At 38.9% G+C, this 27,359-nt stretch overlaps 1 protein-coding gene and 1 non-coding gene across 16 annotated transcripts in view; one reads left to right on the forward strand and one right to left on the reverse strand.

Moving 5' to 3' along the window:
- Positions 1 to 27,359, reverse strand: part of ATXN1 — a 257,493-nt gene that overhangs the window by 194,661 nt on the left and 35,473 nt on the right. The window contains exon 4 of one of the 8 annotated variants that reach the window (XR_006937207.1): positions 1 to 27,359. This exon is cut by the window's right edge and continues 3,414 nt beyond it. The exons of the other annotated variants lie outside the window; for them this stretch is intronic. This is a non-coding gene — a transcript (ataxin 1). 8 annotated transcript variants of the gene reach the window in all.
- The window catches only part of CAP2 (cyclase associated actin cytoskeleton regulatory protein 2), a 67,488-nt gene that overhangs the window by 7,396 nt on the left and 32,733 nt on the right, over positions 1 to 27,359 (forward strand). For 3 of the 8 annotated variants that reach the window (XM_046924155.1, XM_040683690.2, NM_001389506.2), the window contains 3 exons: positions 4,684 to 4,808; positions 8,363 to 8,463; positions 25,407 to 25,484. In XM_046924155.1, the coding sequence (XP_046780111.1) occupies positions 4,685 to 4,808; positions 8,363 to 8,463; positions 25,407 to 25,484 (303 nt within the window). In that variant the 5' untranslated portion in view covers position 4,684. Of the gene's footprint in view, positions 1 to 4,347; positions 4,519 to 4,683; positions 4,809 to 8,362; positions 8,464 to 25,406 lie in introns of those variants that run through there. The other 5 variants (XM_046924178.1, XM_040683707.2, XM_046924174.1 and 2 more) reach the window with 3 other exon arrangements.

The raw sequence follows: 27,359 nt of genomic DNA on the forward strand, positions 1-27,359 counted from the left end.
CATTCATCTGGTAACAGCCTGCTTCTCAGTTCTGCTTGGGAATGAGCAGCCCCTGAGACCCTCAAACCAATAGGTTTTCATCATTTGGACTAAAATAGGGTGGAGCAAGAATTTGGGTCTGATGCCAATGGTAGCAAAAAGACTGCATGCTCCACACAGCTTGGAGTTGGGACATACAGCTGAATGGCAGTGCAGAAAAGCTAGCCTGTTATGGCTCAAGCTGACTATATAAAGTGTTGTAATATACTTCTGTAATTTGTCGGGTTGTTCAGGAATGTGTATGCATTTCCCCTCCTTTGATATCCATTGTATAGAACTCTTTGAGGATTCCATACTTTCAATCTATGAGGCATTTGTGACTAGCTGTAAGATAGTACTAGTTGGTGGTGTGAGGATTTGCATGTTTTGTTTATCGCATATCTCAGTAGCAATTTATTAAAGACTATGAGAGGAGACACATGTAAAGGCTACAGTACTTTCAAGAATAAAACTGTGTTTTTCCAAACAGAGTAGCAGTGTTAGATGCAATAAAAATAACAAATTCTTGCCTGTCATAGGTAACTGCCCTTTTTTGGCATAGAGAAGAAAAGCAAAATCTAACCTGTAGCATCTCAGCTGATGAAAATGAATCAGACCTAGTTAATGTCACAGATGTGGGAGGACTGGTGCGAAGGAAAAAAACAACAAACACAAATAAATGAAAAAAATAAAAAAAAACCCACCTCTTTATTCTTCTAAATTAAAGGAGTACTAGGAAATAAAACAAACCATGGAATCTTTTGATGATATTTGTCAGAATATCATACATGACAGAGTGGCACCTACATTCAACCTGCCATTTTTATGTGCCTGACAAATCAACTCTTTTGTTTATTTTTGCCCCTTATGCTACTACACTGTTCCTCCCTGTGGCCTTGTTACAGCTTGTATCTTCCTGAGACAGAACAATGTGGTCCTCTGTCGTAAGTCACATGCAATGATAGCAAGCATAGTACCTGTATGTTTTGGCTTACAGTTTGACTGCCATTTGGGATGAACACATCATTTTTTAGTGTACAGACAAGTTTTTTTCCCTTGATAATGGATAAATGGTGCTTTGAGACAGGTGTCAAATTGGGGAGTAGAGCAGTGCTGTTCTGTGTATAAAAACAGATCTGCTTTTTGGTCTTCAGTGTGTCCTTCTTTGCTTCTTTAAGTGAAGAAAGGATTGACAGTTGTATTGTCATATGCCGTTAGCACCCCGCAAAAAGATACCACTAACAGTAAACAGGGCAGGTCTATGAATCCTCTGTACTTTTTGTGCACTAGAGCAATGCCAAAATTTAAATCATTTGTTCCTAGCTCTTAGTTGACTGTATGTTCAGTGAAGAACATTCTGCTTGTCCACCCAGAAAACTGGATCCAGGATTACACTGGACTTGAAGTGTTATTGGTTTTAACTCCTTGTAGGTAATCAGCATCAAACCTGAGAAAGGTGTATGAATAACCCTAATAATCCACATCAAGAACAGAGCTTTAATTAAAATCCCACTGAAAACAAGATAGAGAATCTGTCTTGATGTAAAATCTTGCTTCATGGCAGTAGAGGCATCCCACAGATGTATTTACATCCTCTTTATTAAGATGCAAAGATTTTATTTGGCACTGTAAGTAGACCAGTCTCATTTTTATTTATAATTATTTAACTTCAATACTACATTGCACAGACTTCTTCACAGAGTCAAGCTCTACCATTTGTGCTCTGAGCTCTTTTGAGCTCTGGGTTTGTGGTATCAGTTTGACCTTGCAAAGTGCAGTATGGAATGATAACTTATCAGATGGACTGTGAATATAAACCAAGAAAATGATGAAGGTTGTCATAATATAAGTCAGATATGTGAATGCCTAAGTATAGGCAAAGATGCCAATGTTTAGACTGAAAATGGATTGAGAGTTGTGCTGTTCGTCAGTGGAGTCTTTCCTTCAGAACAGTAGCTCAATTTCAGTCTTGTTTGTAAGAAACCTAGCTGACTGATGGTAAAGCAAATGTATATATCAGGTTATTGTATGCACAGCTGATGTACTCTTGAAGTGTTTTACACAGTAACGGCAAAATTATATTTGTACATCCTTCATAAAGGACAGGGTACCTGAATGTATACTTAAGCGCACAGATGTATATGAGTATAGATACAAATACCATGTAATCATAATGACTGAGCAGTTCTTAACAGTTACATTTCTTTTAAAAATAGTGAGAAACCTGGCAGCCCTGAAGGTGTGGTAAAAATAGTTCTGACTTCTGTCTAAAGAAATTAGAACAATATATTATTCTGTAATTGTCCCACTGTTGATATCTGACTTTAGAACAACACAGTAGTCTTACAGCTTTTTGGAACTGAATAAAACTGTGAAGAATATTGTGAACATAAGACTGTGTTGCTGTTGGGAAATATTGCCTAGAAATGTCCGCAGGGTCAGTGGGTTATTCCCTTGAGCTTCTGACCCCATAATCCATATTTTTAGCGTCTTACCGGGGCCAATTTCTTGGGCAGAACATTACAAGTCTGATCCACTGCTGTTTGTTTGGAAGATTCCCCCAACTGTGCGTAGTCAAATCAGAACCGAATCCTTCAACAGGCAAAATCAGGCTAAAGAGACAAAAAGGAGCCACTCTTCCAAATAAATGTTCTACTTTTCATCAATGAAAATTTTGGAGCAGATGGAAACAAATATAGTTACCTACCAGACCGTGTCTTCAAGTAGAGACAAATAGGAAATGTACTGGAAATATACTTTAAAATGCTGATGAGAAGAATTGACTGTTACTAAGCTTCAGATAGACCATCCAGACTTTAAACTGTTCTAAAACATAACTTTTAAAACAAGCACGTTTTGAGGCTTTTAGGTAGTAGAGTAGAATGTGAAAGGAATGCGCCCGTAATACTTTTGAGGAATAAGAGTGCTTTGTTTTAAGGAAAACTTTGATATTCTCAGAAATATTTGCACATTTCAGAAGCTCTCCTGACACCTTCATATTACCCCTGCCAAGATACTTGGAAACTTGCAAATGTTAAAGGTTTTTTGTTTTTGTTTTGGAGAATTCATTGATTTTTCAAACAGAATAGTGTATATTTTAAATACATGCAGAAGAGACCATCCCCCTCCCCCCACCCACCCCGAAGTTTGGACAGCGCTTATATGCACATTGTTTCATGTCATCCTCTTTTAGGGCTTTGCTTTTTTATTTAATGTAAATAGGGAAAAAGAAAAGAAAAAAACAACACATAATCTCCAGACAGAACTTTCTCATGAGAATGGTCCTCCCAAGGCTTTCGCATTGTAAAATCTTCTGTTTCACTCATAGGTCAAACACAAATCTCTTTATATTTATAGGGTAAAGCCTGGAAGCCCCACCTTGTTTGACAGACAGCATGACTCAGCATGAGAGCTCAGCATGTGCTCCCACCATCCTCATAGCTTCTCTCACACTTAAATTTTCAAAATAAGAATGATTATAAGGATTATTAATACTGATTTTTAAATCGGAAGCCCTTCCTTTCATATTACTCTACTTTTTAATAAAAGAATTCAGACTTTCTCCCCAGGGCAAGGGAACAGTGAAACAGCATTATTTGTTTTGCTCGCTAGGAAAATATTGCATAGGGTAGGGGATATAAGCCATCGTGTGGGAGCTCTGCTTGAGCTCACGTGGATCATGTTTTAACCAAGAGCCATAGATCACCACCAGCTCCCTTACTGTATGTCACTCAGAATAAAAGACGCACAACCTTAAGTTAGGAGCGCTTGTTATATTAAACAACGGGGGATTTAAACATAGCTTTGTCTTTGCTTATGTAACTGTTTCTTAGTCTGTAGTGTATAGAGCACAGTGTTCCCTGAGACATTGGCCAGCGTTCAAAAATGTCAGTGCCTACACTTCCCCGCATGTAAGAAAACAGATAATCACTCCATGAAGAAATGAAATGAGGTGCGAATTGTTCAAAATGTAGCCCAATTTCTATTTCATTTTACATCAAAAGCACTGTTGCAGTACTGTGCAAGTAGGCTCCTGGTTTTTTTCTTTCCAAATGTTAATCAGTGCTTGTTTTGAAAAGCTTGGGATGCACTCATTCACATCAGGTGCATTCAGAAGAAAAAGAAAAATAATTAAAAGATGGGAAATCACATCAGAAGAACAAACATATTGCCTCTTCACAATAGTCACTCAGTAAAGTGGTTGAGCCTTACTACAAAGCCTAGAAGACCCAGGCAGATTTCAGCATATATCTTTAGAAAAATCAGGAGGTAGGCATTTAAAGTCTGGCTTTTAGTCAAGTATTAATCGAATCTGTATTTTTGCCTCAGGAACTCACTGATGCAAATCACTGCAGGCATACGTTTCTACCAATTACATTTATATGGATTTCACAAACTGTCCAAATACAGACTGCCCAAAGCTACACCAGCAGTGACTTGTATCCATTTACAGTGAAAACCAAAGGCTGAGCACTGATCAGATTTCTTGCTGATAAAGAAGTAAGTTATCGTTTGTCAGCTGCTTCACTACAGCCAGAAAGACAATAGTTAAGAAAAGGAGCTTTTACCATAAACGTTGATAAAGCCATAAGATGAGTAGAACATGAGGTAAAACATGGGCGTTCTCAAAGGGGTCTAATGCTGTCTCCCGAATGACTTTTTTAGAATGGCAGAGAATCATGGCTTGATGGAGAGATTGGAGAAAGCAGTGACTCGACTTGAATCATTATTTTCAGATTCCCAGAGATCTGGTGGAATGGAGTGCGATGCAATGAACGGGGTCAATGGAAGTAAGTCTTTTTTTTTTTTTTTTTTTAAGTACTACCTCTTTCTGTAATTAGAAACCTAGCGTGTGTTTGTCTTCTAAGCATGATTATAAACATATACGGCCTAGAAAATTCAGTATTAGTCATATCTCTTACCTATGTGGTCCACATTTCAAGCTTTATTGCTCTTTCGATTTTAGCATTTATATTGTTGTAGATAACTCACCAGATGAGAACATCTCCTTGAGCCCAGTTAGCAGAAGAAATGAGACGTCCCAAAAATACACAGCATGAATATTCCTAAAGAAGTCAGCAGTATAAAAACTGAGTCTATTTTCTGAATTCCATGTAACACACAAACTGAGTCTATTTTCCAGCTCTCTGAATTCCATGTAACGCACCATGATTTAATTGATTAATATCCTTCATCAAATATGAGTTTGTTCATAAGCACTTGCTCGCTGAGATCTGCCACACATCCTTGGCCTTACTTTTATTGCTCTTGAGCTCTCCCTTCTCAAGTGGATCTCCAAAGCACTAAGTGGAAATACATGAAAAAAAAACCTGACCTCATTTATCCACCTCACACTGCCAAATCATTTTTTTCCACCCCTTAATTTTTTGTTGTTGTTGTTCTTGCAATTTATAGGATAAACAACCTTACAGATGTGGTAGTACTGATGCTGATTTAATAGAAGTATTTCCTTTCTCAAGAGCTGTTGTTTTGGTTTTTTTCAACCCAGAATCCCTGCATATATCCCTGTCTAATCTCCACATCGCTTGCTTTGCACATTCCTTAGCCCTTCCCTACCTTCTTCGTGGGAGAGCACAGCCTATCATGCACTTGGTTTACAGAATGCTGCAGAAAAAGTAGAAAGTTGTGGGCAGCTCCTTTATTGACAGAAGCAAGTTACTGTATGATGTCAGCTGCTTTGTTGTAACTGTACGCCAGCCCTTATCCAACAACACATGTAGGTACACATGCTATAGGCCTAAATGCCAGCAGTTGCTGTGGAGCAGCTGACTGAAAGCAGTATGTTTCTGTGGCAGGAAGGGAGAATCTTCCAGCAGGCTTCCAGAGCAGGGGACTTAGCTGGTCAGAGTGAGCTTCAGTAATAAAATGTGTACACTGTGGAGAAAATCCAGACAGCTAGTAAAGCTTAGCAAAGTAATGGAGAAATATGACCCATGTACAAGATGACAAATAAATGGATGGCTACTAAGAACTATACGTTTTTCAAAAACATTAGCTTCCACCCTATAATGAATCAATTTGGGTAAGTCTCTATGAACACAAACCTTAGAGCTGCAGAATGAGGGCTGGTTTTACAAAAGGAGATCAATTCACCCCCATGAAAATCAGCATATCCTTAGCCTACCCTACGAATTGAAGAAAGGTAAAGAGCCTCACCCCCCAGGGAAACAGAGCCTTAAAAACCCTCAGCAGGTCCTCAGAAGAAACTGACTGACAAGTGTTGTATGAGTGAGATTGTAAACCACACCTGCTGGGAGAAGCAGCAGCAAGAAACTGATATGAGCAGCACCATGGGGAGCTGCCCAGGCTGAGCTGGCTCACATCGGGACTCAGGAATCAGCTTTTGCTGATGCAGTTAGGACAGACTGTATCCGTTTTTCACTTGGGATGACTGATGTACAAACAGTGCCACAAACATAATTCTGCATGCTCTTGGTACTTTGCAGAGGCTCCCATAAGTCTCCACAACAATTGCAGAGCTGACAGTCTTGCAGAACAAGTCTCTTTTTCTACTTTAAAACCGATGCTCTGCCAAAGAATGTGACACTTTTAAAGTCCCTTGTGGAAAGGGAGATACATTGCTTTCTTCTACCATGCCCTCTCCCCCTAAATGACCATTCCATAACTAGAACTATCCCAAAAAAACAAGCTTGAGTTTTTTTATTTAGGTTTTTTTGGAAACAACAAAATAGTGGGGAACATGGGAGGAATGTACTGTGCTTTACTTTTTTCCTAAATGGCACTACAACAATGGGATTGCAAACAAATCATTCAATTGCTCTGCACAACTCACAGCACACTCTAGTAAATGCTCCTGGGAGTTAGCTGTATTGAATAGTAAAAAATAGCATAGTCGCTTTCTAGTTTTGCATAGCGCAAATGCCATTTGGTGAACTGCTATTTAAAAGTGTGCTCTAAAGTAAAAGGTTACAATGATTCTCTTGGAGACGCACAGAGATTTCAACAAAGAACATAAATAGGCTTTGGAAAGCATCTCTACAACTAAAACCTTTTGTACCCTGGGTCATTTGAGGGGTTTACACACAAGCACTGAATATGGAAGAAAGCCCAGAAATTCCTCAGAATTAAAGGTGAGTGACATCAAGAGAACAAAAGAAGCCTTGAAATCCCGCCTCGTTGTCTAACTACATCTTTTTTTTCCACACAGGCCATTGCAAATTCCCATTACCAAAGCCCTTCTTTTTTTCTGTCGAGGAGCCAGATGACTCTTAGGAAGTAAAAAGGGCTTTCAAGATTATGAATTTGGACACAATTGTCATATAATGCCAAAAGGTTAAAGCAAACTTTCTGAAGAAAGCCTGGTACCTCTTCAGAGCAGTCTCCAGGCAGAGAGGAGAAAGAATTTTAAGCACGGTCTCTCAGATACTACAGATGCCATAAATTCACATATGCGTTGCTCATGCTGGACCTAATGAAAGTTCTGATGCACCAACAAGACAGGAGGATACGTTAGGGAGGAAGGAGAGGGCTGGAAAACACTGAAGGAAAGAGTAATTTTGCCATCTTAAAGGGTATCACATAAAGTGATGTAGAAAGCCAGTTATGTGAGAAATTGAGTCCCACCTCGGTCTTCTGATTGCCCACTTCATCAGAAAATAGCTCTTTATACCATATAGAACACAATATTTCTGTTTTTCAGGCGGAATATATATACCACATAAATAGTCAGAGGGATGTGTCATCTGGAAGATTTGTTTGGGCCTTCTTTCTCCAATGACTGTTTTGTACGGTCACACAACAAAATAAGGAGATTACAGTGCCACATCTCACTGCCTAAATTGACTGTCAGTAAATTCTAAATGCTGGAAATTTAATTACGTGTTATTAATGGCCACCAAACAATAACGGAGATCTTCAGGAGTGGGTGGATAGCATGAAAACAGTTGTTCAGCATGGTGCAGATTCTTTTTAGGGAGTAATATTTGCTTTATGTACAGTAATAGAACTTTGTTAAGACAACCATCCTTGTTGCGCCGTTCTGCTTTTGAAAGGCTGAGAGATGTTTACTTCAGCACCTGTTATTTTAATACAAAAGAGGCATCCCACAGTATGCAAAGTAAAATCTCTTTGTGCTCCTTGACAAGTTTTACCAGGAGCGGTATTTTTCCCTTCTAGCAATTAAAAAAATATATATATAATGCATCCTTTTTCACTGATTTCACAAATCAACGAATACAGCAGAAATTAAATTACAGCAGTTTCCCCCGTTTCTTTGTTATTCCCCGTCCATGTGCTACACAGGGAAGTCCTATACTTTGTTTACTATATGGATCCATTATAATGGAATGCTCTTCTTCTATAGGCATAGCTCCATACGTGGAGGCCTTTGATAGGCTGCTGAATGGAAGCGTTGCTGAGTTTCTCAGGTATAGCAAGATTCTTGAAGGTGATGTGAAGACACACGTGAGTATTACTCAAATTTTCTGCCCATAATATAAATGTACAAGTCTTGGAAGCTATGTGATCAGCTTTGATGGCTGAGTAGAGGAGAATTTTAATAGCAGTTCTCTGAATTATTAGTTCTTGGTAATATAGTATAACACACTGGGGCCATTTGGTTGGGGAAGGGCTTTTGCATTCATGAGAAGAGACTTTTCTTCTATAACACCCAAGATCAAACACTATAATAAATAAAACCTCTAAATATTCTCAGGTGCAAGTTGAATTGTCCTGTTGTATCCTAAGCTCTTTGCAGGACAGGAACATAATTAAGAACAAGTGTCAGCAACTGAGAAACAATGGGAAGAAAGGTGGGTCAGAGCAGTGGTAACATCTCATGGATGTATCTTCTAAGCATCTGTATCATCATACAAATTAATGTAGAGCTTTGGCTCTCTTTTTTTTTTTTTTAACTCGTATCTCTTTCATTTGGAACAACATAGAAAACTAAAAGATGGGCACATGAGACATTTAAGTATCTCTTTTTTACCATATATGTCATAGCAAGTAATTACAATGGTATTTTCACGATGAAACCAGTTTGTAACCTTGTGATCAGAGTTTGCTTGTTTCATTTTATTTTTTAATACTGTCTTCTCTAAATTTGGTAGTGACGGAATGAAAAAAATGGGCTCATTTCACTGCAGTTTACAACAGCTTATCAATACCTGTTTTGCCAAGAAATCACACACAGAAGAGCTAAGGTCACTTTGAGCTTGATCTGAAGGAGTGTGAAGCTATTGACTTTATCTGGTAGATCCTTGCAGTCAGGCCTTTCTCCACGTGTGTTAATCATTCCCCAATTCCTTGCAGCTGCTGCTCCACATAGAAAAAAAAAACCCTGTAGCCAGAAAAGCATGCAGTTCTACAGGATAGTGGGATTGAAAGGAGATAATAAATACTTTGTAAGACAGCCAATTGTCTGTTCACAGAGCGAGAGCTCTGGGATTTTTCTGTGAACCGTGCTTTTTCTGTCATACTATATGTTCTTGTTAACAGGGTAGAGATTCTGACCTAGTTAGGCCTAAAATACTAGAGGGAGTAGGAGATCAGATGATTCTTGAGGATCCTCATGCTTTTAGAAAAATGCCAGGCTTCTGTTTAATTTGACAGTCTCTTCACCTTAACAGTTATAGTATAAGATACTATATATGTACTTAGCTCTTAAAATAAATAAGGGAAAAAATAACAAACTGAGAAAAAGAAGTATACCTCTAAGTCAGCAGGGAATTGATCCCTGGAAAGGATCTGTTCTACTTTTGTCCATAAAGATCTTTAGGCACCATTATTTTGCAGTTGATTTCTCAACAGTCTAAAACTGATAGCTAGCAATAGCCACAGTACTGCACCCCAACACTAAGCAATAAGAAAGTTTGCATTTAACTTTCTAAATGACTTGAATGTTTGTGTAGTTCTTTGTTGTTTTTTGTTTTAATTTACAGTACCTGTAAATGTTTAAATCAGTAAGCATATTAATTTACACGTTTGACACTTATCACTGAGTCCATATACAAAAATATTTATAATCTATCTCTCAAGTCTGTGGATAGTCTCCGGCATATTGCTGATGATAGTGTAATGCAAACTGTGGTATGTTAGGACTATTAGATTAGACATAAACAACTTTCCTTTACATAAAGAAACTGGTGATTCTGATTGCAGCCTATTAAATATTCTGAAATCTTAGATTCTGAATGTACAGCATGAAGCAGACTGTGGTTGCCTTATGCTCATACTTATCACAGTAGCAACATCTGTGCTTTACCTTAACAAGTGGAACAAGGAGTATTTTTCTTCTGGGTGTCTTATAGACCATGTGTCCTCAGCATTATACTTGCAGCTGCTGTCTCTGCCACATAATTAGCTGAAGGGAAGGTTGTATTTTATTTCAGAAAACACCTGTTGCCTAGAAAAGCTCACATACCTGACTCACCAGAATGGTAATATGAGAGAAAGAGAGACTTTATATTATGCTACAGAAATAAGGGATTTAACATGATGTGTTTTGTGCTGATTGCTGTAAGGATTGTGTGGTTTGTGTTTCTGGTGAAAGGAAGAACGCAGCCATAACTAATATCCGTTGGGGAGCCCAAGTCCTATTCTTTCAGCATGCTGAAACAGTCTATTGAAAGCGAACAAAAAAAAAGAGAACTAGCAGCTAGCTCCTGGCTCCATGCAGCACAGTGGATTTTACAAAGATTATTTTATCAAAAAAGCGTTCTGCTTAGACTCAATCTTGAGAGCAACTTACTTCTCATTCAAATTACAGTAGAAGCAACGCTGAATCTCTGAGGTCAACTGCATTACAGAAACTAGGCACTTAAAAAGACAGAGAGAATAGTTAGGTTTTTTACATAGTCCGTTTAAAACAAATTAACCTACGTAAATGGCCAGGATGAGATCCTTTTGCTGTCCTGTCACTGCAGCAGAAAGACCTGGTGATTATATGGGTACTTCTATGGCATGCAAAGTGCCCTACAGGCATACAATTTATGAAGCTGTACCTAGACACAGAATTTATGAAGAACTTGTATTCTGTCCATGTCATAACTACAGACCATGTGAAGTCAGCAGAAGAGTGAATATGGCCAGGACTGCTGCTGACCAGCTGTCCTTGGCCTGATATACCCGTGTCTTGAAGACTGTCAGCAGCTATTACAGTTCAGAACAGCCACCCTGAAGCTGATTGACCATATGTGCCAACATTGGACCATTCTTCTGTCAAAATGAGGGAATTCAAAAGCAGTAAAGGATAGATTGTGGGTCTGTAGTATAGACAGTGTTCTTATATCCAGCAGATAGATAGCACTAGCTGACTGCTAGATCACAAAAAGTAGAGTCCTATCAGTATTTGCCCAGATGCATCCACCACTACAGAAAACGTGGTGGGGATGATGGAGAGCTGCCTGTGGAAGACAGTGGAAGTCTGTCTTCCACAGGCAGATAGTCTTCTGATCCCAGTGAGGAAGCTGAGCTTTCTCATTTGATGGGCTCTGTCATGTCACAGTAAAGCAAGCAGGATCTTAGAAGACAACGAGGAGATTTTTGTGGTGTACTTCTTCACATTGTTTTTGTTTATGTGAGATTGCAAGTGATTAGATACTTTGGCTTGTATTTGAACAATGTACCAGATGGGACATAGTGATTAGAAGAGAATGTACTAGTTCTACAGGAAAAGGGCAGATAACATAAAATGTCCATATTATGGTATTTTATGTGATACAGAACAGAGGACAATTACAGCCTTCCTGTCAAACACGTGGACTAATACTTCCTATTTTAATTATTTAATATTTATAAAAATCTTTTAACCTCCCAACCCCACCACTTCAAAGAAAAGATTGTCTGGGTGATTCAGTTATGTTCCTGCTTCTCTCATCCAAGCTATTTAGCTTGGAAAGGAAAACTATAGAAATATTGATGCCTTTTTCCTCCTCTCTATCATCAACTTTCAGCTGCTGAAATGCAGAGCTCAAACAGACAACCAGCAACATTATGGAGCATACCTTGGAGTGCCCAGGAATAAAAAGTTTGTTGGTTGGCTTGTTCCTTCCCGGGACAGTTAAAATACAACTCATTTGTATGAGTGATACACAAACAAATAGCAGGGGAACAGCAATTTCCAGCATGTTATCCCATCTGCAGGGGCTCTCTGTGTGCATGCACTGATCTTTTACTATCGTGAGCAGGGGAAGCAGTGTTCACATTACAGAAATTTTATTTGCACGGTTATATTCACAGAGGTTTTCTTTTCTTTATCTATTGTGTGAAAGCCTCTACTCCTTCCAGGCACAGTCCGTGTAAACACAGATAGGCACCTGAAGGCAAGAGTTATCTTTAATGAGGTATATTTAATGAGTTATCTTTATACTTGCTCTTGGCAAAGTGCAGCTCCAATCTGGACTGTCAACAAAGTTAAAAAATCATAGCTTTCTCATTTCATCCAAAGAGTAGTTACTACACGTGAAATAGCAGCATCTTGTCTTTTCTTATGAGTGATGTTGAAGAGTGACTCAATGACTTTCATAGCCTTGAACTTTGAACAGACTGTGCTGTCTCTGATACACCAAAAAACACTTCTGCACTTCATATTACCTAATCAAAGCACAGACTATCGAACCCATTATCTGGCTGATTCCTCATTAACAAGCAATTTGCTTACAGGGCAACAGAATGCACAAGTGTACTCTCGTGTTGTTCTTTTGTGCCCAGAGGCTGTGCGGTTTTAGGCATTGTGTTGAAAGTTGAATTAGAGCTCAGAGAAGAGGATGATGTCAACATGCCCAAAGAGAAGCTTGCTGTCACACTGCCTTTGCATTTCTATGATGAGTATTTTCTGGTGGATGAAATAAACACCAAACCAAGCAGCTACCATAGGACTGGGAAAAACAGAATACAAAAAAATGAATAAAGACAAGTATTTTTATACATCAACAAAACAGCTGAAAGAAAGAAACTAAACATAGAAAACAGTACTGCCATCCACTAAAATCAAAAACAAACAAAAAACCAAAACCAAATAATCAGCGATGAAAAAACAACCTTGGGAATCCAGAAATGTTAGAGTTGATTTTTAATGATACTGCAATCATATTTATCACCCTGCATGTCTACAGCAAGATAGTTCATAATATAAGCTGTGAAAAATGTTTGCTTAAATATGAAATACAATATACACAATGAAGCCAAGTGGCTAATCCAGAGCAATTACCATTTTTAAGTGCTTCACAATTTTTGATTTGTCTGCTCCAAGGGATGACTTCATTTCTGGACTAAAGGTTGGATCTGGCTTACAAATTAAGCAGGATTTATTGGGTCAGGTGCAGTCATGGTTACACTTGTCTAACTGTAAGACACCTGGTTGGCAAGAAGAATGGCTCGGAAGCATGAAGAACCTGGCCATGGCTTGTCCAAACCAACAGTCCTTGAAAAACTGGGAGTTTTTCTGTTAATCTTGATGAAAACTGGATCAAGCTCACAGTTTCTCAATAAGGTCATTGTACGAAATGCATCCTGCTTTTTCTCTTATTTAAAAAGGCGTGGAAGATAATCTAACAGACCATGCTGAAAAATACATGACATTGTGGCCAGTATTGGGTAATTTATGTACTGCTGGCATGAGAAACACACAACCTGTAAATTCAGGGTAATGGTAGTGGGAATATACAATGAGAATGTTCCACACAGTATTCCCTCAGTCAGAAACATAAGAAAACATAAACACTCAATGCTGTCAAACAGTCTTCATAGCCTGTTTTCATGGAGCTTGCTTTTTTGCATATAGAGTAGTTCCTGACTAAATTCAAATATGTTTGTTTCATGGTGGAGTTGATCAGGGGACATTTTTTGGATTAGAGTCTAATACCGTTGGCCCCTAAAGCAGAGATTATGTCTGTGTGTGGTTATCCAGTAAAATAAGACTGATTTCAAAAGGATGCCTGAAAAATGGTATCAGAAAGATCTGTGTGGGAAGTCTTAGAAGCAATGGGAAATGAAATTAAAACTCCATCATGTTTGCCCAGCCATTTTAAGTCTCTAAGTCAGAACCGATTATACGCTCTAGCTCATGCTAATTTCGTTATCCTATAAAGCATTTTCATTGAAGCCCTTTAAGAGCAAATTTGAATCTACTGACATGAAACCTGTTTTTCTTGGTGGTTTTCTATCATTACAAGTAAACTGCAGACCTAGAGGCAGAAGTGCCCCAGAAGTTGAAGAACATTGCAGCAATTAAACCAAAAAACCATAAGGTAATAAAGTTACATGACTGAATTAGCTAAATGACAGGTAGCTTTTGTGTGCGGACCAGCCGCACTTACAGCTGCAAACACAGTGTGACTGCATCTCGGTGAGCCTGTAGCAAAGTCTTGGGTAGGACAGATCTTAGAGGAAACCATGGAGAAGCTTACTGGGGAGGACTTGAGACATGGCAGAGATCCAAGGCCCATGAGGGAGTTGTCAGAAGCCTTGATTAGATTTTCAGTCTTTTACTTTTCTGATTCAAAGGAATCCGGGCTTGGGAGGATGTAGGTGACAGTCATCTTAAGTCACTCCACCTCTGAAAAGTGAGGTCTGGGCTTCTTACAAGAGTAATTTCCAGTGAACCACTGGCAAATTAGACCATATTGATCCATCAGGAAAACTGAGACAGAGAAGCAGAGAGACAACATTCCTGCTTTCATCATCAGGATGAACTTCTTGTGACTAAAAACTCTCTTTATTGACACCAGTGCTCATGGTTCTTATTTCTTATATGAGGAATTACAACTTTTCATACTGGAGCTGTAACACTATGTAAACTTTTTTTTTTTCCTGTTTTGAGTACCATACTGTGACACTTATCTCCTGTGCTTGATGAATATCATTTGTTGCTACAGGCTATGAGCAAGCCTTTTTAAATTTTCAGTCTCATTCTTTCTGAAAAGCACACACACGCTCTTTTCACTCATCCTGCCTCCCCATCCCTGACCTGCTTTTATTTTGTTAGTTGGTGGTTGCAACTGTTTTGAGTGTATAGAACTGCTAGGATTGGAAAGTGAGAAGGCTGTTCATTGTAGTCAGCAAAAAAAAACAAACAATGAGCTCAGAATCTGGCTCTTCAGTCAGTTTCTAGCAAAAAGGAGTTCAGTGAATAATGAAAATTAAGCCACAAGGGAAACCAATGTGCAGTTTCAATGTTGTTTTTAATAAGCTGGGAGTACTGTCAGGAGTGATGAGGATAGAATGTGGCTACAAATCTGTATTGCCTCTTTATCCAATTTGAATTGTATGATCAATATGGCAAGATTTCTGAATGTTAAAGAGTCCATTAGAAGAGATTAAAACATTAAAACATGCCACTGCCACTGTTCACTTCCATTAGTCTCTTGACATCCATAAGTTGACGTATTTCTATAATTAATCTGCAAAACAGTTCAATTATTTGCTTTTTTTTTTTTTTTTTTTTGTCTCAGGTATTTAACTGTGTTTTATTCTAGAGCTCAGAGCAATGAAAGATTGATTTGGGAACTTGAAGGAGATCTTCAAGACTGAAATGTTTCTTTTTTTGTTGCTTCAATATATATTCTGTTCAAAGAACAACCTTTTTGCAGGCTTACTTTTCAATCACATCAACGTGCATGCAGATGCATCTTTCCTTTCAGAGAGTCTGAGATCCAGCCTCCAAGTATACCCAGACTTTCAATATCAGAGAATCATCGAATCACAGAATCATTTGAGTTTGAAGTGATGTTTAAAGTTCAAAGATTATCTAGTCCAACCCCCCTGCAGTGAACAGGGACACCTACAGCTACATCAGTTTGCTCTGATCCCCATCCAGCCTGACCTTGAATGTCTTCAGGGACAGGGTATCCACTACCTCTCTGGTTAACCTGTTCCAGTGCTTCACTACCCTTATCATAAATAACTTTTGTCTTAGATCCAGTCTAAATCTTGCCTCTTTTAGTTTGAAACCATTTCCCCTTGTCCTATCAAGGACCATTTCCCCTTGTCCTATCTTCACTCTTCAAAGAGTTTATCTCCTTCTTTCTTTATAGCTCCACTTTAGATACTGAAAGGCTGCTCTCAGGTCTCCCGGAGCCTTCTCTTCTCTGAGCTGAACACCCCCAGCTCTCTCAGCCTGTCCTTATAGGGACGGCGTTCCAACCCTTGGATCTTTTTTGTGGCCCTCCTCTGGATGTGCTCCAACAGGTCCATGTCCCTCCTGTACTGAGGACTCTACACCTGGACACAATACTACTCCAGGTGAGGCCTCACCAGTGTAGAGCAGAGAGGCAGGATCACCTCCCTCAGCCTGCCGGCCACGCTTCTTTTGATGCAGCCGAGGATACGGTTGGCTTTCTGGGCTTCAAGGGCACGTTGCTGGCTCACGTTCAGCTTGCTATCTACCAGTACCCTCAAAGTTGGTCAGGCAGGACTTGCCCTTTGTGAAGCCATGCTGGTTGTCTCTTATCACCTCCCTCTCTTCAGTGTGTTTTAGCATAGCTTCCAGGAGGCTCTATCTGTTTCACAATTTTGCCTGGCACAGAGGTGAGGCTGACAGTTCGGTAGTTACCTGAGTTGCCTTTTTTCCAGTCACCAGGTACTTCACCTGACCTCTGTGACTTTCCAAATATCAAGTATCACTGAGACTGACTTGGTGGCTTCATCAGCCAATTCCCCTAGGACTCAGGGATGCATCCTGTTGGGATCCATGTACTTATGAATGTTCAGGTTCGTCAGGTGGTCACTCACTTGATCTTCACTTACAGTGGGAGGGACATTGCTCCCCCAGTCCCCACTTTCTGACCCATCTGCTCAAGGGGTGTGTGAAGAGCAGTTGCCAGTGAAGACTGAGGCAAAAAGTTGCTGAGTACCTCAGCCTTCTCCTTGTCCATTGTTACTAGCTAGCCTGTACCGCTCACTAGGGGAGGTACACCTTCGACTTTCCTTTTCTGGTTGATGTACCTGTAGGAGACTTTCTTATTCTTCTTTGCACCCCTTTCCAAGTCCCATTCCAGTTTGGCCTTAGCAGAAAACCTCAGTGGCAAAGTGGCCTATCAGTGAAATAACCAGGGTTCCAGCAGCCAGTGTAGGCAAAAGCACATTTCTGCAGAGGCCTGCAGATTGCTGGGATCTCAGTGGTTGTCAGATGGGCTGCTTTATGGTTTCTCTCCCTTATGGAAAATGTAGAATTACCTTCACTTGGGGAAATGAGGTTTCTCCTCAGCACAGGCAGTGAGGTCTTACAAGAATTCTGAACTTGGACTTCAACAGGAAAAAAAAAGGAGCCTCAATGTTAAAAAATGGTTGACCCTGATAATAGCCAATTTTGGAATTCATCTATTTGATACATACTATGTGGTTCCTGTTGATTTAAGGAAGTAATACATGTTTTCTGAGAAATGTATGTCCAGTAATGTCTGGACTAATTCTTTTCACACAGTCCTCAGTACTTTTCTATACTGAATCTCCTTGAATCTCCAACAATCAATACTCTACATTTGTTTTCAGAACTTCCCTACAACAGCTGAAAGGAGCAGAGGTCATGAGACACTTGGCTATTTGCAAGGAGATTCATGGAGAACTGAAGAATCTGGAAGTCAAAAAAGCAGTCTGAGCTTTAGAAAGCATCAGCTAGTACAGATTTGGTCTGGTATTGCTCTTCTTCTCTAGTGGGTAGGGGATATTAGAGATATTTTGGAATATGATCTGCTTCTTCGCTTGGCAGTAGTTAGTAGCCTTAGTGGCCCTCCAGCCAAATATTTATCTGTTTGAAATGACGGATGAAGAAAATAATTGACTACTTCTGCTATGCAAATTAATAAAGAATTATTTGACAAAGCTGACATTTTAGTGACATTCTTCGGGTTTTAAAATTAACAGTCCCTTGAGATGAACAAGCACTGTTCACATCACTCAAAATTGGTAGAGCTTAGAGTAAATTCTAGATCACTGGAGCAAATTTTATAGTGCAAAAGAGACTGTATATTCTTTCTCTAAGGCAGTATTTTTGCAATCTGTGTAAAAGAAGCTGATGTGGCTTTAAATACTCCTTTACTCCCCTGCATCTATACAGTTCATGTAATACGGACAACTAAAATGACAGGTGAGTAGAGGTTTGTGCCAAGCAATTACTATGTCTTAGGTCATTAGCTTCACTGGAAGTAAAAGCTATAAGAGCTCTGAGTATTGTAAATCACAGTCAAGCTAACCAAATGGTAAAATTAGTGAACTTAGATACAGATGTTTCTCTGAAACAACAAATAAATAACACTGGCTAGCACTGTGCACAGTTAAATGACAGCGTTTAAGACACCAACAGATATAAACAGCTAGAGAGACCAGCCCTGCTCTAACCTTAGATTGGTACTGGACAGGCAGAAGCAATGCTGAGAAATTTTAGCAAAAATTACCTAATATAGACATAGCTATGGAGACTGAAAAACACCATAAAAAATACAGGACGGCTGATTAGTGGTAGCCAAATTTATCTGCAACTGAAAATAGAAAAGAAAACATCTGGGGTGGAGTCCGGCTCCATCAAAATCAGTGGCACATTTCCCACTGACTTCAATTTTGACCACAATTTCAACCCTGTTTTCTGTATATACCAGTAAGAGAAAGGTGATAGTTTTTTTTCTTTCTTTCCTTTTCCTGTATCAAGTGCGTTGCTTGGAGAACTGCCACTGACTTCAGCATTTGGCTCAATTTTAAAAAGAAATCTATATCAGCCAATTACCCATACAAAGCAAATAGTATCTCTTCAGCTGGCCTGGATAGTTTCTATGGCAGCCCCACACTTAAACTAAACTTCATTCTTTTTCCATTTCTTGCTTCTCCATTTAAGCCACCAGCCACTTCTCCACTTCACTTTGTAGAGGCTCTTGAAAGCAGAATGTAGAAGATGAACTGTTTCTCCTTCTCTGGAAGTATTGTTCCTTTCACAGAAAGATTGAGTATTAGCCCGTAAGACTGAAGTTCCATCTGTAGTTGCTATTTGTCGTCAGTCATTGTGTCTCTTGCTAGACCCAAAGGACCCAAAACTATTGCTGCAGAACCTGTAATTAAAACTCTGGGCCGCTAACTAAATCCTCATTCTCTTCCCCAATGTCCTCTTTAATATTTTGTTTCAGAACAAAGTCATTTTGGATATTTTCAAAATCTAAAATGTATATATATATCTCTATTTTGATTTGCAAATTATCCCTGTTGATGTCTGAGTGTATATATATATGCAGATGTGGATTATTCTTCAAGAACAGAAGTTCAGTGAATTCTGATATTTGCATTATGCTTTTCAGTGCTATGACTGAGGAAATACATTATTAAATATAATTACATCTGTCAATTTATACTATCAGGTCAGTAGATTAATATTATTGACTAAATTTCATTAGGAAATCTTTTGTTTCTCTTACTTCTATTTTATTTTACTATTTTTTTCCAAAAACTGAATTTTCTCATAACAAGATCTGAATGCATGTGCTTGTCTTCCTCTTGTAGGTTGCCAAACTGTTGTTACATAAATAATATTTGTATTCATTAGTGCTTGGATACCAGTGTGATGGACAACTTAGATTGAATAAAATGTTTAAAATGAGAAAGAGGCATCTTAAGGACAAATGATTCCTCCATTAATTTTTGCAGGCTGAACTTTGAAGAGGTCTGTCTATGCTGTTACTGTGACGTTGATGGAGAGGCCACTCCCTGTAGTCAGACACAGACTTCAACAGGATTGGAACTGGGCTGGCATGTCAGAATTCTTCTCTTCCAGCCATAGTAACTACCTAAGGCAACTATAAAGCACACTTTAGGAAGAAGATTAAGACAGCTTCTTCCACAATTTACTGTTTGGGAAACTGAGGAGGAGAATGGCATGCAGGCAGTCTGGGCATTCGAGCCCAAAGACACAGCCATCTCTTCCAGCCTTTAGCACAAGCCATTAAAAGCAGAGTAGAAAATATTCTGAAGAATTTGCTTCCTTCAAAGTGTTTGCCTTAGCTGCAGAATCTATCTGATGATTGCTATATCTGTACGTAATCCCAAGAATGCCAAAAGGATTACCTAAAGTTTTGAGATACCATTTATCTGCTGCTCCAAAATATCCCATTTCTATCTGCAGAGAAATGTGTGCAAGCTTGTGTTCTAGTTTACTTTGATAAATTTACTCACAATCCCTATACGTTTTTGACACTCAGTCTTCATTACTATCATTCATTATAACTGAAAGAGTTTCAGCTGGTTTATTCTGTGGCAGTCTTTTGGCTGAGCAGCACAAACTGTTGAGAAAAATCCCTCCAGTCCATTTCCATTTACCAGACTTCAGTGGATATGGAGGTCTAATGAAAGAATCAGTTCTACATAAAAAAGTGCTTCCGCTTGGTTACACAGCCTGCTTGCTGAAAAGAAGGAAGTAGCAACAAAGTGCCACATTTCAAATACTGAAAGAATTGAGGTGGTGATAAACTGAACTAATGCATTCTTAATGAGAAGAAGCTCTTCTAATACTTTGACTGGATGCATGGAAAGAAATACTGCACGTTTGGAAACATTAAGCTCAGAAACCCATTTTTAATGCTGCTGGAGAAAGAAGGAAGTATCTGTTGCAGAAGTCTTGTGAAATTGGGCTCGTAAAAATTCAAAAGCTGCGTTAGCACAGTCTTTTGATTAAGACTTAATTTCAAAGGTAAGAAATATCAGGGCTTTTCCCCCCATGCAACTAAAAGCCCATGGGGCTGGATAATCTCAGGGGGTATGGTATCATCGATCAATACGTAGTCCACTGACCACTAAATGTTTCCAGTGTCCTACAATAAGTAAGGGGTTAATAAAAATGATGTGGAAAGCTAGTACATCAGCAGAAAAGAAGTGAAAAATCAGACAAGAAACCATTTGTTACATTATACTCTGAGGGGAGAAAAAGGTTCTACTCAGTCTCTATGTGTAAGTGGAAACCCAAAAGTATGGATTTAATGCAGTATAAAAAAAAAAAAAAAAGCCAGACTTTTTTTTCAAACTCTTGTTTTGTGATCTATCAGCATGCAAAGTTCTGTCTTAAAATGATGTTGGCTCTTTGTAGGAATTTGGAAGAACCCTTCTGAACTTCACCCTCTGAGTTAGCTGGAAATCTGAAGTTGAGACTATGTTTGTGACCCAGTTTACAGACCCGTGACCAGAGCTCTTCTTCCTTCTCTTTGATATTTACGTTCTGTATGAGAAAGAATCATCATATTCCTTACCCACTGTGCTACTAAGCACAAATGAAACCTTTAAAATTTATCTGTGTAAGACAATTACTCTATTGCTCTAAATATCCATAGGTTTTCTCTGCTCAGTTTTAATTTAAGCTCTCTTTCTTTAAAACAAATGATTAGTGCTTTACAGAGAATTCCAGAGAGTTTCTTACAGTGTCCTCTCCAATGGACTTCTGTAACTCTACCATAAACTGTTTTGTCACATCGGCTGTAGAACTGCATAAACTATTTTCACAAAGGAACCTCCCTGGCTTTCCTACTTGCATTTTCCAGGCTTCAGCATTTCTAATCAATTGATTCCTTGTTTAGATCCCAATTTTAGCATTGTTTTAACCTAGAAGGGAGGAAAAGGACAGAATTGCTTAATTTTATCCTGTTGATATTACCTCTGCCAAAAAAAAAGTTACCTTGCTCTTCACAAGTGATGACGGACTCATTTTCAGTGGTATTAAAAACTCCTAACTTTGTGTTGCCTGCAAATCTTATGAGTGCACGTCTATTCTTGCTCTTAAAACACTAATAGACATACTGGTAGTTCTTAAAACCCTGAGGAACACAACTAGTAACTTCCCTCCTCTCAAACAACACTTTGTGCAGTATGCCCTACTGCTGTCCCCATTTTTTCCAGCTTCTTATCCAACCTAGAGTTTTTATACTAATTTGCATCATTTCCATCTAAAGTACAAATTTCCCATGAAATATATAATATCTATGTATGTTAGATTCGGTATATCGCCCTCGTCTAAGAAACTGAAAATTCTAAAAAATACCCAACAGTAATGATTTTAACCACAGATAGAAGCACATTTTAATTTCTCCCATTTATAATTTGCATCTTTGTTTTTAATCATTCCTTTTGAATCTAAGCGTGCATGGCACTGAAGTCAGATTAATAGCCATGAAAACATTTGGTGTGCTTTTTAATTCTGTTCTTAGGTATATTTCCCCAATCCATCATTGGATACTTCTATCCTCCGGTAGTACCTGCAAATGATACATATTAAAAATCTTTTCTTGTGCTTCTGTCTGCCAGTGTCTTCAGTAATGAACAAAGATGATATGGAGCCAATGATTCTGTCACTCTAAGCTATGTGTATTTGACTTCTCTTTCAAATGGGGTAATTTCCACTGATCTACCAACATTCTCCTTAGTTAGCTTTTCATTATCCTCATGTACGTCAAGTTCCTTGAAGACTGAGGAAAAACATTTACTTAACAACAGGTAAGTTGAGGGTTGTGGTCAATAGCTCTATGTCCAGGTGGAGACCGGTGACGAGTGGTGTCCCTGTCTGTCTTGAGATCAGTACTCTTTTAACATCTTGATCAATGACATAAATGATGGGATTGAGTGCACCCTCAGCAAGTTTGCTGATGACACCAAACTGGGTGATGCAGCTGATACAGCAGAAGGAAGAAATGCCATCCAGAGGGACCTTGATAAATTCAAATGGTGGGGCCATGTAAACCTGATGAGGTTCAACAAAGCAAAGTGCAAGGTTTTGCATTTGGGTCAGGGTAATCCCAGGTACATATATAAAGTGGGAGAAGAGCTCCTTGAGAGCAGTAGCCTTGCTGAGAAGGATGGAGGGGTGCTGGTAGATGAAAAACTTAAAATGAGCCAGCAGCGTGCACTTGCAGCCCCAAAGGCAAACAGTATCGTGGTCTGCATCAAGGGAGAGGTGGTCAGCTAGGCAAGAAAGGTGATTGTCCCTCTCTACTCTGCCCTTGTGAAGCCCCATGTAGAGTACTGTGTCCAGATCTGGGGCCCACACAATGGGAAAGATGTGGAGCTTTTGGAAAGGGTCCAGAGGAGGGCCATGAAGATGGTCAGAGGGCTGGAGCACCTCTCCTATGAAGACAAGTTGAAGTAGCTGGGCTGGTTCGGTCTGGAGAAGAGAAGGCTGCAGGGAGACCTCATTATGGCCTTCCAGTATTTAAAGGGAAACTATAAACAGGAGGGAAATTAACTTGTTACATAGGTAGAGAGTGATTGGAAATGGGGAAATGATTTCAAACTAAAGGAGGGAAGATTTAGATTAGATGTCAGGGGAAAGTTTTTCACTCAGAGAGCAGTGAGGTTCTGGAACAGGCTGCCCGGAGAGGTTATGGATGCCCCATCCCTGGAGGTGTTTGAGGCCAGGTTGGATGGGGCCCAGAGCAGCCTGGTCTAGTGTTTGAGCTAGCGGTTGGCAACTATGTCTGTGGCATGGGGATTGGAACCTGATGATTCTTGAGGTCCCTTCCAACTCAAGCCGTTCTATGATTCTATGAAGTTATACATCAAGAACAATATAAGGATGCTCAACTTACTCTTCAGGTCATGGCCACGGCCTCAGTTCATCCCTTGATTTCTTTATCGTTCAGTAACTAAAAAAACCTATGGCTTAGTTTTACTTCTCTGTGCAAGACAGATCAACAAGGCATTTATCCTTGATTTCCTTGCTTCTTTATTTTATAATCTCTGAACCAAATTATCCTCGATAATCAAGGCCTCTTCTCACTCTTTATAGGTTCTGCACTTAGCATCTTGCTTCAGTCATTTATTAATCCAGAAACTATCTAATTCTTCTCTTGCCCAGCATGTGCAAATTATTTCTATTATTAATGCAAATCCATTTTTCCTGCATTCAGTTCATTTAGTTCCTTGGGCCAGTCATCTTCATTCACTGATTTTTCTATTTTCCAAAAGTTTGCCCTTCTAAAATACCAACCTGTAGATTTATTTTTGTCCATCCAGCAGTTTCAGAAGAACTGAATCCATTCATAATCACTCCTCCTTGAATATTATTTTTTTGGTCAGCTGGTCTGCAAGATCCTCCGTATGCACAAAAATTAAGCTTAAAATAGCACACATGTTGTTGTTTTAAAAGTTTCTGTACCAAAAGTCAGTCTTCTGAAATGCCTAAAAAAAACCAAACCTCGCCATTATTGATAGTATTTTTGTCTATGTCTAAAAAAGTTATGTCTCCTACGCTGATATAATTTCCCTCTTTATTTATTTATTTATTTATCCATTTATAGAGATGATTGCCTTCTTACAAATCTCAGCTTGTCAGAGTATAACATCCCCCTTCTACACAAATACTGTTCAAGTTGGCCCCTTTTACCACCTTTCCTTGCAGTGATTTTCATCCTAACAGATTTATTCATGCCATAACATTTTAAGATAGATAAACACCATTTGGCTTTGAACTTGGAACTTCCTCACATTTATGTAATTTAAGTTGCATTCACATAAGCCCGTATGTAAAATTTTCCTGTTTTCTTTTTAGACTAAAGAAACCTCAAAGACAAACAGCATGAACAAACTTCCCTACCCTTTCACAAAGTGATTATAAATGTGCTCATTCATATTAGATTAACTTAACAGCATTTGGTTTGGTTTTATATAGCAATACGTGCTATTTATGAATAGTTCTTTTCTATGCCAATAACTCATCATTCTAGTTATTGCTCATCCATTTGAATAAGACATGTGATAGTGAAATACTGATTAGATTCAAATCAACATGCATCATTCATAATATAAAGAAAATGTGTAGTGTTCAAGAACAAACTTGTCAGATGCAGATTTAATCCAAATTCTAGAGTTCTGTGGGAGGAAATTGCCCAAAAATCCTCAGCCACCCATCATCTCTCATAGCCATCACTCTTAGGGTTTGCATGGGGAAATACAGGAAAGGAATGAGTTGCAGCCCCATCTCTCAGTAAACATGCCAAACTCAACTCTTCTTGAACATCACTACAGCCTAAGGTACCGTTCAACAGAAGGTTTGCAGGCTGCAGGTCTCAGCAGTAGTAAGTTGCTATCTTGCACTCTGAATATAAACACTACCATTACATTGCCATTAAAATGCCTGAACATTCTCTGAAGTGGTAAAATTAAGTCCTTCCGTGACTTATCTCATGAATGATAAGCAAAAGGCTGCATATCAACTTGTTTTATTTCCTATCTGAAGAAGATAGGAAGCCTAACTTCAGGGTTTTTTTATATATATATATATATATATATATATAGCTAAGCCTCTATAGTACATTTTTTCCAGTCAGCATTGCTGTGATTTAGATGAGAAACAGCAAGAAAAATTTGAGCTGTCACACTTGACTTTGAGCTGCCAAAGAGAAGTACTGGAGGTCACAGGCTAAGATTTAACTTATCTCCTTTTCTTACAGGCAGAGATGGTACGTGCTGCTTTCCAAGCACAGAGATCTTTCCTGGTGTTAGCATCTCAATGTCAAGAGCCTCAAGAGGTAAGAAAACTGACCTACAGTTTCAAGAGTCGCTGCACTAAAAAGGCTGTCTTCCTGCATGTTTCATATCATCTCTGCATTTGCTTTTATCTGTTACTTTATACAGTGTACTTAGATGCTTGCTTTTAGTTTTATTAGCATGGTACTGTAATAATCAGAAAGTTTACAATAATCAGAGTGAAGAAATTTTTCTGAACAACACATATAAGACCACTGCAGAAAGCAAAGGAGGTTTTCATTATAGGGCTGTAGTAGGATCGGTGTTTCTCTGGAAGCTGAAGATACTAGGCAATATAATGACTTTTTGCTAGCCCCACAGGGATGTTGTATAATAGACTTGGAAGTTAGGGAATAAGCTATTGAGAGAAAAAAAAAGATCAATACTCGCCCCTAGACTGAATACTCTCAGAGCTCTGGGTTAGTCTAATTTTGGAAGAAGCAATGCTTTTTGTCAAGAACAGGAAACAGCATTTTAGATCAAGTTGATTTATTTACTTTAGTGGTAACCTTTCACAACTAGAAGGCTCAGGGAGGCTGTGGAGTTGTTAAGAAATGCCATTTGAAATGAAACGAAATGTCATTTGTGGTTTCTGCAGGGCACAAAGTTTTGGATAGTAGCACTGTATGAGTCCTGGGAACAGTGTCTGGGCAGCCCTTCTGTGGGACTGCTCTCCAACCTTCCTTCTGTGAGCATGCAGAGAATGAAGGCTCTACTTGCACAGCCTTCAGTTCTGTCTTTTTCTGGTAGATCATAGTTCACTAAACTCTGTATTCTCAAATCAGAGCTCTCTGCAACTAGGACGAATTACTGAAATTTTGCTGTGATTACGGATCTTAGAGATACAAACTGAAAGTTTTTCTAATCAGTATCTTTTAAGGTACTCGAGGAAAAAAAGTGCAGATATTCCAGATGACACTTCTGATTTATGGAGTTCCAAGCAAGGGAAGGGATCTTTTGTTTTTCCATCTGTCCCTGATCTCAGAGAGTAAAAGTGGGTCATGGTTTGCAGAGAACAGGCAAAATTCCCACTGGTACAGGCCTCAAGAAGTCATTTATATTGGCTGTGAACACAATCACACCCAGTGGCCCACAAAACTCTTCATGCTTGTTGGTAAAATATTCCCCAACGAACAGTTTCCAATGGCCACTAATGTAATGCAGTGCTCCAGATTGTTGGTATTGTCCCCCCTCTGGTGAAAGTAAAAGCTCTGGCTCACTACTTGGTGATGTGTTATCAGTCTGATTTTCTCTGCTTTTCAAGTGAGAATTGGAGTGGCTTCTCCTAGATTTTACCCTTAGCTTTTTCTGAACCTGATGTCAAAGATTTGAGATTTTTTCAGCTGTAAAGTTCAGAGACTTTCATTTTAAAATGGCAGCAAAACAAGCAAATTTAAAAAAAGAACAAGTGTAAAAAGAGATTCTCCTGCGATCCAGAACGACAGCTGCAGAAGCATTAAGAAAAGCAACAAATAATAAAAACCTTGCCATAAATATCACCACAGTTGGCCACGTGTATGGCTGGGCATTATCAGGCTTGTATGGGATTGTTCAGCTTGTTGATGGCAAAAAAAAGTATTGTTTTATCATTTAATTATCTTTTAGCACAGAGGAAGTGCCGGACGATATGTGTGTTAAAATACCAGGAATATTACAGGCTAAGGCTCGTTTCTCAGTGACAACAAACCCAGTCCAATTACTGAAGGTTTTTTAACGTGAAGACTGTTAGGTACACATTTTTAATAGGCATCCAAAACTCTACAGTTGTTAATTCCTTTCCTCTTTTTTGCACATACTTTTTGCACAGTCCTACATGCAGCTATATAGCAGATAACCTGAAACTAGTTGAAGGCTGCCTACTTTATGCAACTTGAATA

Source organism: Gallus gallus, chromosome 2, assembly GCF_016699485.2.
Source record: "Gallus gallus isolate bGalGal1 chromosome 2, bGalGal1.mat.broiler.GRCg7b, whole genome shotgun sequence".
In the NCBI taxonomy this organism is placed as follows: domain Eukaryota; kingdom Metazoa; phylum Chordata; class Aves; order Galliformes; family Phasianidae; genus Gallus; species Gallus gallus.